This window comes from Acomys minous (genome assembly GCF_964271855.1).
Source record: "Acomys minous genome assembly, chromosome: 10".
In the NCBI taxonomy this organism is placed as follows: Eukaryota; Metazoa; Chordata; class Mammalia; order Rodentia; family Muridae; genus Acomys; species Acomys minous.
In genome coordinates this window covers 44,676,268-44,691,401 of record NC_140491.1, presented here as the reverse complement: position 1 = coordinate 44,691,401, position 15,134 = coordinate 44,676,268, and the positions used below count along the sequence as shown (strand labels likewise).

The 15,134-nt window shown below is 42.9% G+C and overlaps 1 protein-coding gene across 6 annotated transcripts in view; it reads right to left on the bottom strand.

The window, feature by feature from the left end:
- Nucleotides 1-2,775: 2,775 nt before the first annotated feature.
- Nucleotides 2,776-15,134, bottom strand: part of SUN3 (Sad1 and UNC84 domain containing 3) — a 31,068-nt gene continuing 18,709 nt past the window's right edge. For all 6 annotated transcript variants that reach the window (XM_084800301.1, XM_084800306.1, XM_084800304.1 and 3 more), the window contains 4 exons: nt 10,251-10,366; nt 9,057-9,224; nt 5,575-5,667; nt 2,776-3,033 (listed from right to left, as the gene is read on the bottom strand). In XM_084800301.1, coding sequence (XP_084656427.1) covers nt 2,914-3,033; nt 5,575-5,667; nt 9,057-9,224; nt 10,251-10,366 — 497 coding nt within the window. In that variant the 3' untranslated portion in view covers nt 2,776-2,913. The remainder of the gene's footprint in view (nt 3,034-5,574; nt 5,668-9,056; nt 9,225-10,250; nt 10,367-15,134) is intronic.

Here is a 15,134-nt window from a genome sequence, read left to right as displayed (position 1 = left end):
CTTCCTCTATTCAATATCGTACAGGAATTAGCCCCGGTTTTATTAAGGTTTTTATGGTTTTACTGCCAACTTGTAAATATTTTACCATGTTACATAGTGGATTTACTGCATTGTAAAGCAATAAATAAAGAAGCAATTTTGTTTTCTTAATGGCTAGATAATTGCTCCAAGCCATTTGCTTTGTTTTGTTCAGATGTTATGCTTACGTGGTTTGTCCCCTTCCTCATGTAGTTCCTGTTATGAATATTAGTGAGTAAGAGCACTAAGTAGTGGTCATCGCTCTGCACTTGTTGGTTAACCATTCATATGGCTAGTGGGTTATGGGCTATCGCCTGGGAGGACGGGTAGAAGAGCTAATTTGACATCTTGTGATTTCCTTGCTCTTACCACGTGTTACCCAGAGCCTTGAGCCTGCCAGTATGAAAGCCGCTAGCAAATGCATCCTTCTGAAACTGTACTAGAACCATGAGGAGAAAGAAATAAGCCTCTTTTACTTATAACTTACCAGTCCATAGTGTTGTAAAAGCAAGAGAGAACTAGTTAACACTCCACGCCTGTGGCTTTGCACCCTGCTTCTTACACAGTCCCTTCCCAGATACAAATCTAGTCTTGGACTTGTCAGCTCCACCAGTGTGTCAGTGTGCCAACACCACATGTTTCTAACTATAGTTTTAAGCCCTTTGTCACAGAACTTTTCCATCTGACATGTTTTTCAGGTTTCCATAAATAACATTACAAATAAATCCGAAACACGATGGCATCATATCTGCCGCTCATATTACGAAGGGCAGTGTTTCTAATAACGATTCCCCCCCCCCCCAAATAATAGATGTGTTCTTATGAACTTCAGATTCCTTAGCCTACAACATACTTTTAAGGTTTTAAAATTATGCATATGTTGCTTTTCCAAAGCCAAACAAACATTGAAATAGCAGCATAATTGAATGACGACAGGACAGAGTAACAATCCCCACGGGGTAGCTGTATTCACTTCAGTGATCATTTCGCACTCGCAGTCTTTTTCCACCTTCCTGCTTCTTTTCTTCCCTCACAGAATTTGGAAAACAGATCCAAGGTGCGTCATTTCAAATGTGAATATTTTAAAATACAAATCAAAATTGAAGAATATTTCTTTTTTAAAAGTGAGCCATTTCATAAACCATTGTTCACATATTTATTCTGTGTGTTGTACATGAATGTGCTGACAGCATGGCATGTGTGTCCTGGCCTACATGCCATGATCTGCATGTGGAAATCAGAGGACAGTTTGCAGGAGTTGGTTCTCTTCCTCCACCATGTGGTTTCCAGGGACCAAATTCTCCGTATCAGAGTCGATGAGCCAGTATCCATTACTGCTTGAGTCATCCTGATGGCCAACACGTGTTTCTCATTTGAGTCAAGGTCTGTCTAATTATCTTAGGTCAGCCTCAAACTCAGGAGCTCCCTGCCTCAGTTTCCCCAATGCTGGAATTCCATGTAGTCTACCTCTATGCACAGAAATAACTATTTTTCAAAACAAAGTTATAATATCATTTTCACACAGATGCTTGTGAATTGTCTTTTGGAAGGAATCCTTTTTGGCTTCACTGGTAGGGATGGAACTGGGGGCCTCGTACGTGCTGGCCATCTGCTCTGTTACATCCCCGTGGGCGAGCTCTGTTACCCGTTACTATCTCACGACTATCATGGCGACTAACTCATGACTCTCCCAATGGCCATAACTTTCCGATTTCAGTTGAGATCATTATCATTGTAGATTAGGTTAGGGAGGATTGATGTCTTCCCAGCTGAGTCAGGCTTGTCATTTGTTGAACCCATTGCAGTGTTTTCTGTTGCAGGGGTCCTTTTCCACATGTGCACACTTTGTCTTACTCTCATGCCACGGCTTTTTTCTAAGTGATGCCCTTGATCTGATAGCTGTCTTTATTGCTGTGTAACTTTGATTTACATGTGGCAGTTCCACATCTAACAGGTTAGTACAGTCTCTACTTGTTTGTCATTTTTAAAAGGTATTTCTTTTGTGTGTGGGAGGGTCAGAGGACAATTCTGGGGAGTTGGTCCTCTGCTTCCACCATGTATGTTTAGAGCATCACGGTTGGCCACAAAGGTTCTTTACCACCTGAGCCAACTGGCCAGCCCCATTTGCATTAAGAAACAAAACAAAGCAACAACGACAATGACAACAAACAACAACAACAACAAAAACAAAAAAACAGTACCCAAGCCAGGCACAGTGGCACACACCTGTAATCCCAGCACTCAGGGAGACAGAGGCAGGCAAGATCTCTGTGAGTTCAAGGCCAGCCTGGTCTACATAGCAAATCCAGTACAGCCAAGGCTAACACAAAGAAATCCTGTCTGGAAAACAAAAATGAAAACAAAAACAAACAAAACAACTAACAACAACAACTAAAAAAAAAAAAAAAAACAACAAAAACAAACCAGTACCCAATTCTGAGGTGTCCATTAAATTATCTGCAAATATTCATTGCCAGAACTTGTCAGGGACTTTTATCTCTACTTTTAAAACTTTCGCTGCCCAGAACCTGCAGCTCTGAGTCGGTTACGGTGGTGATAGTGGGCGCTGTGCCTGATATAGGGGAAGAATAAATGGAAGGTCAGAACCTGTAGTGAGGATGACTTCCTAGTGACACCCTCTTCTGTATACAGATTTACCGCTTGATGCTCAAAGCGAAGTACCGAAGCGTGCCAGATTGAGTTTCTTTTTTGTTTTTTGTTTTTTGTTTTTTTATTAGTAAAATTCATTCACTTCTTATTGTCTTGTAGGAATGAGTTTGAGGTTTCCCTCCCACTCTCAATCTTTGATTCTTAGGGGTGCAATCTCACGTAAGGGAATAATAAACATCCTTGAACATTTCGGCTGCACGACCACCACCTTCTGCTCCCATTCCTCTATGTGTGGTCACTGGGGATGCCGTGGACTCTAAATCTGTACAAACACGTATACTTTGAGTGTCCCCAGTTGCTGAGGATTTGAAGTTTCACACATAATAAAGATTCAGAAGCTTCATTCTGGAAACAAAGGAAAAAATATGAATGACGTATAAAAGTTCCTTTGAAGGAATCCCAGTACATGCTGATAAAATGAGGAACGTGGAAACCTTCCTTCCCTACCACAAGGACATCCAGACAGTGCGCTAACGGATGGGGAGATGAGCTACTGGAAGGAAAGAGCCCAGCAACAGATAAATATAGGGAGGATGAAGATGACCAGGAGGTCTAAGTATGCCCGTGGTGGAGTGGTTGTTCTGGCGCAATGTATTATAATGTTAATTATTTTGCTTCCCGAGGTCTGCTTGCTGTCTTTTATGAGCAGATTAGCACATATCTGAAATAAAGTTTGTGAAATTTGCCTCCCAAATTATCCCTGATTGGCTAAATAAAATTGCCTACAGCCTAGACTGGGTAGAAGAGAGATAGGCAGAGCCACGGTTCCCAGGCTTTGGAGGATCACAGGTGCATGCGCGTGTGCGCACGCACGCTCACACACACACACACACACACACACACACACACACACACACACACACACGAGATAGAGGAGCAGGAAAGGAAGAAGAAAGCAGCAGTTGCCATGGGTTAAGCATGAACTGGAAGCATGTGGCTGGGAGGAACTTGCTCTGAGGGTCAGCGTGATGGAGACAACACCCCCAATTGGAACATGTGCAAGTGTTTATGGGATTTTGGCCGGGATTAGAAAAAATAGCTTAGGGGGTTAGTTTCTGCCCAGTTCCAGTGCATAGACACATTAAAAATATGACAGGTGTCTGTGTCATCTACTTATATAAGAGCAGGTTAAATAATAACTGCCATAATAATTATATGTATTAACAGTTCATATTAATAGCCTTCTACAACACCGTGTCTCTCACTGCTGTTGCCTCTCTTCCTCTCATTCGCTGCCACTGTGCCATTCCTCAGATTGTGCCATTGAAGGGAGACTTGTATGAAAACCAGATCTCTAAAACCAACTGTGGAGGCTGAAGTTAGAAAAGTCGTGAGTTGAAGGCTAGCCTAGGCCACCATGAGTAAAACCGTTTTTCATAAAAATAACATCTAAAACAAAAATAAACACAACCTCAACAAAACCCAAAGCTAAATATGAATCCAAGTACAGGTGAATATTCAAATCAGATTTAAAACGCAAGTGTTAATTTATGGTAGTTAGTCATCCTTTGGTAGGGCTCCCAGGACTACCTGTTGATATTTGTATGTCAAGGCTGGCTTTCCATGTAGTTAAGGCCACCTTAAGGTGTTTTATAATCCTGAACACAGTGCAAATGCTATGTGAACAGTCGCCATGCCATAGTGTCTAAAATGCACTAACAAGGAAACCTTTCTGTGCTTAGCACAGTCTTGTGTTTCTCCTGAAGATTCTCCCATCAGTGGTGTGATTCTGGGTGTGAGACCATTGCACGAGAAGAGCTGTTGGGACACTTGGTGAGAGTGAGGGGACTTGGATCAATCTTGAAGTTGACCAAGAGGCACTGCAAACACAGTATGCAATGCTTTCTGCATCTCTTCAGTGACTTCCTGTGGCTAATGGTAAATTACAAGGAGAGAGTTTACACACTTTTGTGCACCCCAGGGAGTTTATCAGCTAAGCGTTGGTGTTTTTCCTCCTTGGGATAGGAAGTGAAGTTTTACCTAGGTTATCTAGCATTAAATATTGACTGTGCTCCTCTCTCCTTCTTTCCGTTTCATATTGCACTTTCAAAGCCAACCCTTTACTCCAAGGCTGGTGAGACAGTAACAATGGAACTGGATTGCTCACGTGATAAGATTGCATCCTGTGCATGGGCTGGGTGCTCTATTAAAAAAAAAAGGGGGGGGGGACCAAGAACCTCAATATCTAGGGACATAATAGCAAGGGAGAGTGCATTAGAAGTGATTTTGTAAATGTCCATCTCTCCCACATTTGTATATCAATAACACAGTTAAATTGTGTCATTTAAAATACTTGTACCTACAAGAAGAACATTATGATAGGCAGATTTGGGCCAAGGGGTCCCACTCAAACTATGGCACCAGCCAAGGACAATACAGGCCGTAAACTTCAAACCCCTACCCAGATCTAGCCAATGGACAGGACATTCTCCACAGTTGAGTGGAGAGTGGGGTCTGACTTTCACACATTCTCTGGTGCCTCATATTGAACAAGTCCCCTGAATGGGGAGACCTGGTGGCACTCAGAGGAAGGATAGCAGGTTACCAAGAAGAGACTTGATACCCTATGAGCATATACAGGGGGAGGAGGTCCCCCTCAGTCACAGTCATAAGGGAGGGGAGTAAGGGGAAAATGGGAGGGAGGGAGGAGTGGCAGGATACAAGGGAGGGGATAACCATTGAGATATAATATGAATAAATTAATAAATTTTTTTCAAAAAAGAAGAAGAAAAAAATACTTGTAAACATCGGAAGCAAGGAACAGAAGTTAGGACAGCCTTATTCAGCTTGCGCTTTGGTCCTAACTATTTTCAGGCAGCAAGTCCAGAAAAATCCCTCTTAGTGATGAAGCCAAACATAACTCAGCATGTTCCAATGGATAATTACCTGGAGTGCAAACGTTTGAATGGTAGCTTCCGTTTTGTTATACGTAAACTGACCTAGGAACAGTTCTTCTCCTTCGCATTTTTTATTAATGCCCTGCAAAGGAAACAACAGACATGGAGACTGTGTTGAGTGGGTGCTAAGTCGAAAGAAATGGATGCCGAAGCTCACGCAGCAACAGTTCACCTGAAATTGCGTGTGCTAGAGCCGAGGGGACGGCTCCGTTGTTAAGATGGCTTCGTGTGCAAGCTTGAACACTTGCGCTCAAATCCCTAGTACCCATCTAAATATCTGCATAAGGCTGCCTGTGCCTTTAATCCCAACAGCAGGAGCCAGAGACAGACAGAACCTGAGAACCTAATGCCAGCAAGCCTTGCTGAGATGACAAGTTTCCAGTGCCATGACAGACCCTGTCTCAAAGTAACAGAGCCAAGGGCAAAGAGCAATATAGGAAGTGCTTGGTTCATCAATTCTGCAATACAGACGAAAACTGGGAAGTACTTGTTAGTGCTAAATGATTCCGGTGTGGAGGGACCAGGCAGAATGCCTGCAAATGAGGAACTGTAGTGCGGAAACACAGAGGCGCAGGGCCAGCCAAAAACTCATCCCTAACTCAACACTGCAGCGCACTCGAGCATCAGATACTGGAGTCAGGAAGCCTCAGCAGCATGAAGTTAGAAAACGTTGGTGGGTGCAGGAAGTGGGCTAGACCCTCCTCCTGCCAGGAATATTAAAGGACAGAGGGAAGGTCTAAGCCTTCTAGGAAAAGTGGGAGTAGGCATTCAGAGAGAAACCATGGGGGAGGTCAAAGGGCAACAGATGGAAACGCAAACTCCTGTGGCTTGAGGTGAAACTAGCACCGCAGGGACTTAAGCTGCAAGCCCAGAAAGGTTGGGATCCGGGTCATGGTTTGCTAGAGGATGGGGAAGGGAGGGACTCAAAGCTGACGCCATGGGAGCCCTCGGTCCGTGGCTCTCTTCCTGAGCCAGCTGGTTGTACAGCTGGGGTCTGTCTTGGGCTCTTCCTCCTCAGCAGGTCCCAGCGAACCAGTTACGTTGAAGTTGATACTTCTCACATGCAGGAATCCTTTCAGACTAGTCTGGACTATGTTCCTGGACTTTAAAGGAGCATGGAGACATCTAAAACTTTATAAGACCAAGAGAAATCCTGTACACAAACAGGAGATGAAGCAAAAATCTGATAGCAATTTGTATCTTCAGGTGCAAAGAAGACCACACTGCAAACGTGAGAAAACATGACTAAACTCTAAATGAGCAATATCTGTGGGAACCGGAGCCTTATAGAGTATCATTATGATGGGAGTAATGAGCATTTTTACATAGGAGTTAAAATAAAGTGGATACAGTCTTTCAGAGATGGGCTATAAATGGGAAAAAGAAAATGAGAAACAGACTTTCGGACACAGGAAGGAGATCCCAAAGTAATAGCCGTACATCGGGCTCATATGGCCATCATCAAATCTGAGCCAAACGGTAGAAGCTTTCCAAAAGGGTGGCTGGGAGGAAGAAAGGAGGGAGGGAAGCGTGGTTTATGTGACTGGAATAAACAACGAGAGAACATGCCCCTCTGATGAATGTATTGGAAACAGAAGTGTAACAAAGTGAGCAAAGCAGACAAACTGGTGGCAAATGCCTTCGGAAATGCATAAGCCATGCACAGTAAAGAGAGTAATTGCTTTCAAGTGCTCTAGGGCTCAACGGGGAGCCACGCTGCGGAGTCACCAAGATTGAAGCAAAAGAGGGCACAAATCCCCAGAGCCTTGAACACGAAACACAGATGGAGGCATTCCAATCCAACATGCAGTCCACAGAAACAAAACCAACATCCATGGTAAAACCGTGCGCACAAATACTCACAGTCTCATTTGGCATAAAAAGCCAAAAACCTGCAAATAACTCGGGTATCTACCAACTAATGAATAAGCAAAATACAAACAATCAAATATTTATTCTCTGGTTTAAAAAAAAAAGTCAAATATTGACAAGTGCCACAACATAGCCAAAGCCTTGAATGTGCTGTGTTAACCAGTCACTGGAGAGCGCATACAGTGTGATAATGATAATGTCTAGAACAGACCAATTTGCGAGTCTAAGTCCATCATCAGTGGTTGCTAGGTGTGGAGGAATGCTAAGTGAATGTATCAACCGTCAATAAAGCGCTGCTTAGCCAATCAGCTGGGCAGAAGGACAGGAAGTGGAAGGCGGGACTTCCTGGAGGAGGGGCGAAAAGTTTGACGGTTGGAGAGGGACGAGATATTTTTGACGGTTGGAGGAGGACAGTGAGAACTTGATGCAGACCAGCCCAGGGGTCAAAGTGGCAAGTGTTTGGAATATATGTATATTATAAGGTTTGGAGTAGTTTGTTTATTTTACGAGTAGATTAGAATCAGTTCAGACTCTGCCCGGCGAAGTGCTGGCAGCTTTAAAGTACGTTTCAGTCTCCTTGTGTCAGTCATTTGCTTTGTAGGCCTAATGGGTACAAAATACTGTAACAGCTAGGGTCTAAGGATGTGATGGGGATGATGGGGGTGAGAGGTGAAGATTAAGCAGTGTAGGGCTCCTTCAGGAGGCAACAAAACAGTTCTTAAATTGTGGAGATGGCTATAGAGCTGTGAATATAATAAAGCCACTGAGGTGTGTGCTTCAAATGGACAACTCTTTTGCTATGTAATTTATGTCTCTATAAACCTGGTTTTTTTTAACCAATGCATTTTTAAAAAGATTTATTTACTTATTATGCATACAATGTTCTGCTTGCACGGGTGCCTGCCCACCAGAAGACGGCACTAGATCTCATTATAGATGGTTATATGTTACCATATCATTGCTGGGAACAGAACTCAAGACCTTTGGAAGAGCAGCTAGTGCTTTAGACCTCTGAGTCATCTCTCCAGCCCTAAGCCTGTTTTTTTTTTTTTTTTAAGACAAAGATACTGGGTGGTCAGAACCACATAAAAGAGGTGTTTTTCCATCCATTTGGCAGAGGGGATCCTCCAAATAATAGCCAACACTGAAAAATCAGGAAATGGTAAAAGAAAATGTAGAAGCAGGGATCTCCTTAACAGATTGAAATTTGCTGCTAATGGGAGCTTTGAGATGAAAAGAATCGGGAACAGGGAGAAGTAGGAAGGCACATCACAATGTTTATGCAAACAGCCAACATTTCAGGTTTACATGTATACATTTTTAGTTCTGTGAAGTCAAAATATGAAGTCCAACACAGAAACCATCTGGTCCAATTCTCTTAGTCTGTAAGTAACAACGCAAAAGCCCTGGAAGTCAGAGACACTCAGCCCACTTTAAAAGGCAAATTCAGGGCTGGAGGTGTAGCTCAGTAGTAGAGTGCTAGTTTGGCCTACAGGAGGCGCTAAGTTCAGTCCCCAAAGACACAAGACCCGCTCCTCTCCCCAGTCAAACACCTTTATGCCAACCCACTCCGAATGACAGATTTAGACAGTGTCTCACGTAGACAGAGAACTCCTTGGGTGCACTGGAGATGTTTCCTGAGGGGGACACCTTCTCGGAGATGTGTTCCATGGTAACTGCCGTAGGGATGATCTTCCTGGCTAGCTTAATGAGGACGTGACCCTGGGATCCTGGAAAGGCCCAGCACTTCCCAGGGTGAACATCTGGCTGGAAAGAAAACATTTCATTAGTCTCTCTTCTGGGTGCGTGAATCCAGCCTTGCAATACTGAGCACATCACCAGTGGCCACTGTAAGACACTTAGAACTAAAGCATGAAGCTCCAGGACACGTATCAGACAGGAGACCCTTCTCAATCGCCCTAGGTCTGCTGGGTCACCCAGGGCACTTAATGCTCCTGTCTGCCGGAGCCCCCGTCACAGCAGCGTGCTCGCTTTCACTGTCACAGCTAGAGGTTAACCTGTGGCTGGTGCTGCCGGTGACTGATGGCGGCGTTGACAGTGATGGTGGTGGTGATGATGCAGATGAGTGAGGGGACAATGGTGTTTATAGTGGATGTGATGACGGGGTGGCAGAACCCACAGTGATGGTGCCATGGGACATGAGGGTGAGCCTAGCGATAGTTGGCAGGGTTGATGATAATGGTGGCTAAGGATGGTGATGGGAGGTCGTGGTGGTAAAGAAAAAAAAAAAACAAAATGTGTCTTGGACTAGATGTTAAAAAGGTAGGCTGGCAAGAAGAGACTGTAGGTTTGTCTCTGAAGACACTTTTAAATGTGAAAGCAACTTCTGACATGCAGCTCACAGTGTGTTGACAGTCATTTTCTTTCCAAGTGAGGGAGAATGCTAAGTGGCAATTTCTGTCATAGTCAGCCCTTGTGAGAACATGTGATTGGCGTAGCAGCTAACGCCAGACCGGCATTTGCAGGACAGACTCGTTTAAACAAACGTTTGTTAAATGGCTGAAGTTTTCAGTGAAGAAAGGGAGTCAGAGAATCAATGAAAACGAAAGGCACGGAATTGCATGTTCTGACAAAGTCTACTTTTCTGATCTTTAAGACATAATTGTATAAAATTTGTATAGCGTGATGGGTTAGAATTGTAAGGAGTGTCTAGGTTCTGTAGGCAGCATGCATATATGCATATTCTTGACTCCATCTTACATAGTAATACAGTCGTGACGTCTTATACCAAACTCTTAAGACAGACACGGTGCTGTCCTATTAAGTACTTACCTGAAGGATCATATCTGGAGGCATCTCATAATTGAGAAACCCTATCCCATGCCAGTACAGTTTTGCTTTATTACTTTTATAACTTGCTGAGGTCCCAGATTCAATGACAGAGGCTCCTAAAATTGAAAAAAAAAAGCATAAAATTTAATGCATGCCGTGTGGATCTTAATGATAATCCTGGAAGGCTATTGCTGGAAAAATCACCAGATTTATACCCAAGACCCAAGGATGTCCTGCTGACATCCTATTCTCTTCAGAAAGGCTTTTGCCCATGTGTTTCCTCGTTCCTTGCTTTTGAAGTGGGATCTCACTGAAGGCTGACCTTGAACTTGTGGCAACCCCGCTTCCTAAGTGCTTGGAGTGAAGGTAGCGGCCACCATCTCTAAGCAGAAAGCCATGTTTGCTTCTTTAGTTTCACAAAATGTCTGAAACTATTTTATGTTTTAAAATAAAAACAAAAAACCCTCTTAAATACTGGAGCAACTGAGTCAAAGCTAAAACTGACACGCATGCTGTGTTTATCATCATCCAGAAAATCAGACTTCCTGTTAGCCTCACTCACTCAAATTGGAGAAAGCACAAAGCCCACGCCATGCGTCCCCTTCAGGTTATGTTCGTGACAGTAATTGTGTAAATTCATCGAACTTCAACTTTTTTTTTTTGGTAGGGCTTTAATTGTAATCAAAGAAAAGTAAGAATATTTATCAAATATTATCCCCTCAAGCTATTTCATCCTAGGAAGGAAACGTATTTTAGGAAAATTTTTTAAATGCAAATCACTTCTTCAAGTTGCCTTGAGTAGCACAGTTTAACGCTCAGGCCCATGTGCTTGTGTAACCCTGAACCCCATGTTCTTGATCACGCATCTAGGTTCTGTACTTTTTCTGGGATGGCATGCTTTGAAATATTAAATGTGCGACCATGGTTACCACATGCAGCAAGAGGAAATACAAATCTCCCATTTAAACTTGAAATTTAGAGACAGAATAATGCTTAGGAGGCTGGAGAGATGTGTCTGTGCTTAGAGAGTAGTGTTTTTCCAGAAGACCTGATTGATTTCCTAGCCCCCACTTCAGGCGGCTCACAGCCAATTTTGACTCCAGTTCCAGAGACTCCTGTGGCTTCGATGAGCACTGTGAGACCATGCACACATGTACACGTGATCAAAAATGTATCTTAAAACTTTTTTAGTAACAGTCTTATGCCATATAATACTTATTTAGGGCATGCTTATCCTATAACTGTTTGCCATCTGTCTAAAATGGAAATTAAAGCAGGAATCTTTTATCTTGGCAACTAATATTCCTACTTGCATGACTGACTGGACAGGAGAAAAAACCCTTTTGAGTGATTGCTGAGGTATACAAGTCTGATTCCCACCATTATCCTTTTACGAAAAAATAAATAAATTGTGCATTTTGAAGAAACTCAATTTTTCATTCATTTAGTTTTTTGTTTTAGTTAGCTTTCTTGAGAAGTAATTCACCGATTTGGTACAGTTTGGCGTTGCTTGCCTTAGAATACTCAGAATTGTGTCAGCCGTCACCACAGCAAACTTAAAATGAGTGTGCTCTGAAAGAATCCCGTAGCGAGGAGCATCACGGTCTGCAGCCTGTTGCAAACAATTACTTAGACTTACTGTAAGCAAGCACCACCGGGCCGTTCTTTATCTTGCCTGCGGAGTACTTTAGTCATCTGTTAGTGGCATTTCTAATTCTTATGACTATCAATCTGGGTACTCTCATATGGGTATTTGTCTGGATTTCTGCAGAGGTGAGGCTTGAACCCAAGCCTTTTCTCATCCTAAGCCGGCACTCCTACAACCGAGCTATTCACCCAGCTTTGTCATGCATGGTTTGATGTAAAAGTAAAACTTAACTCTCAGGTAAATATTTAGAGGTGGCAAAACAAGTCACCAGGGCTATACTTAACTTGAGAAGCAGTTCTCCACCTGCCTTCCAAATGTACCACTTAATCTCCACACACTCACATGCTGTCGATGAGAGCTGGGCTTCCCAGTGCAAGCAGCACTGGGCAGCTCTGTCTGCTACTGGGCAGCTCTGTCTGCCACTCTGACACTCTGACACTCTGATGTGTACTGGCACATCGCTGTGTTTCCAAGGTCCATTTCATTAATGAATAATAATGTCCAGTATTTTTTCATATCCCTTTCACTTTTAATTTTTTTTTAAATAAAGTGTTTTCTGATCTTTTGCCCAGTTTTAAAAGTGGGCTTTCTGCTTTATTATTATTGAAGTTTGAAAGCTTCCATAAATTTTAAATCCAAGCGGCTTGCTAAATTTGTGTGCAGATATTCTCTCTCCAGCCTGTGAACAAATTGTCACCTCATTCTCTCAATAGGTCCAAACTGTCTGCCCTTTTCTATTTGATCATGTGTCAGTGTTTTCTCTAGGATTCCTTTCCTAGGCAGACAAAGGAAAACAGATAATTCTCGGCCAGCCTGGGCTGCACTGAGAGTTCAAGGCCAGCTGGACAGCTTATCAGGACCCTGCAGGGCAGGTGCGTGGAGATAGTTCAGTGGTAGGTGATGGTCTGACACCCAAGAGGCCGTGAGTTCAATCCCCAGTGCAACAAAGTAAGAACTACTATTTAAGAGATAAATTAGATACTTCTTTTCCCTTACTTTTTGTCCTAGAAAGTATATGGCTGCATGCTTTACACTCAGACTTTAGGTTAACTTCTGGTAAATGAGGGCCAGGGCTGAGGTTTATTTTGCAATCAGTGCCCTTTGTACCAGAACCACTGACTTCACTTCTCTGCTTTGCCAGAAACCCAATTCACCGTGTCCATGTGGACCGACTCTGGGCTTGTGTTCTCTGTCGCAGTCTCCTGATTTATGCAGCTTTATAAAAATTGATCTTGAAAAAGAGCTACTGAATGTTCCAGCCCCCCCCCCAACACACCCCAATATAAACACTGGTCATTCTAGTAGATGTTTGGGCCTCTTTTTTTTTTTCCTGTTAGTTATCATGTTTTTCTTAAGTTGACAGATGTTAGTTCTCTTCTAATTTGCCTGTTTTCGTGTGTATCTCCGCCCCTCCCCTGTTCCATTTCTTGCCTTGGGTTTGGGTTTCCCTGGTAATGGTAGTTAGGAACGGTAAGAGTAGACACCCTTATTCTGTTTCTGATCTTGGGAGAAATCATTCACTCTCCCACGGATACCTGGGTGTTAGCATGCAGGAATTCTTCAAGAAGTTGAAGAAAATCTCCTTAGTGTATTGAGAGTTTTTAATCATAAATGAATTGATTGTTGTTAAATGACTTTAATTTATCTAACTTTATCACCCCAACGACTAGATTCTTAAACCTATCGGTGTAGCAAATCACACAGATTTTCAAAAGATGAACAAGCCTATTGGTTTCAGAATTGTCATTTGTGTGTATTCCCGGATTTGGTTTGTTGTAAGACATTACGAAGTGAAGGCAGGCGTGGTGGCACACGCCTTTAATCCCAGAGTTTGGGTGGCGGAGGCAGGCAGATCTCTGAGTTTGAGGTCAGCCTGGTCTACATAGAGAGTTCCAAGACAGCCAGGGGTATACAGTGAGACCCTGCCTCAGACAACAAACAAAGAAAGTAAGAACAGACATTTAACAAAAAATAAAAAGGACAAGTGGCAGGGGAGACGGGGGGGGGGGGGGGGGGGGTTAGGGTTGGCGCCGGAGGGGGCGGGGAGAGGGGCTGAGAGGGAAGAAGGGCGGGGAAACTGCTATAGATAACATGTAATACACACACACACACACACACACACACATACACACACACACACACACACACATACACACACACACACATACACACACACACATACACACACACACATACACACACACATACACACACACATACACACACACACATACACACACACACACATACACACATACACACACACATACACACATACACACACACATACACACACACACATACACACACACACACATACACACACACACACACATACACACATACACACACACACATACACATACACACACACACACACATACACACACACACACACACACACACACACACCACTTTATTACTGACTTTTAAAATCTCTTAAAGATCATGTGTGTTAATAACTCACACAGCTTGGGCATCTGAAGTCTTTTCAGAGATATATACAGAAATTTTTCATGGGAAATATCCTTTGGGAGTTACTGTAATGGTGCTGCTCCTTCCATTAATGTGTGTATCTTTATGATAATTACTAGACAATTTCATCAGCTACAGATGTTTTGTCTAAAATAAAAGCTTGTTTCAAGGTTTCACTTCTGATTCAAATTCCTAATGGTTTTGCCCCTAGAGAATCATTTTTTCAAATATTTGTGAAGTCTTTGGCATTTTAAAGATGACACCTACATTTTTCTAGGCTGATTAAACTATTAAAAGCATATATTTTTGTTTTGTTTTGTTTTTCGAGACAGGGTTTCTCTGTGTAGCCTTGGCTCTTTGTAGAGCAGGCTGCCCTTGAACTCACAGTGATCTGCCTGTCTCTGCCTCCTGAGTGCACTACCACACCCAGCTGCATATAAAATTTTTAAAAGGGCAAGTGGAGCCATTTGAGCTTAGAATTATCTATCTATCTATCTATCTATCTATCTATCTATCTATCTATCATCAGTTCATATTACAATTACCACAGTGCTCAGGAGCCCTGTGTATGTAAGGAGAGCACCCCACTGTTTAGCCTCAGCCCTAGACATAGTTTTCCTTTCAGATAGGTTTTAAACACACACTTTTTCTAATCGGCACATTGTTATCCACTTCTTATTGAATGGCTTCTGCTCATTGGTACATTTTCGCAAACTGGGTCACTCACCAACACTGTCTGACACTGCCCTTCACTCTTCTCC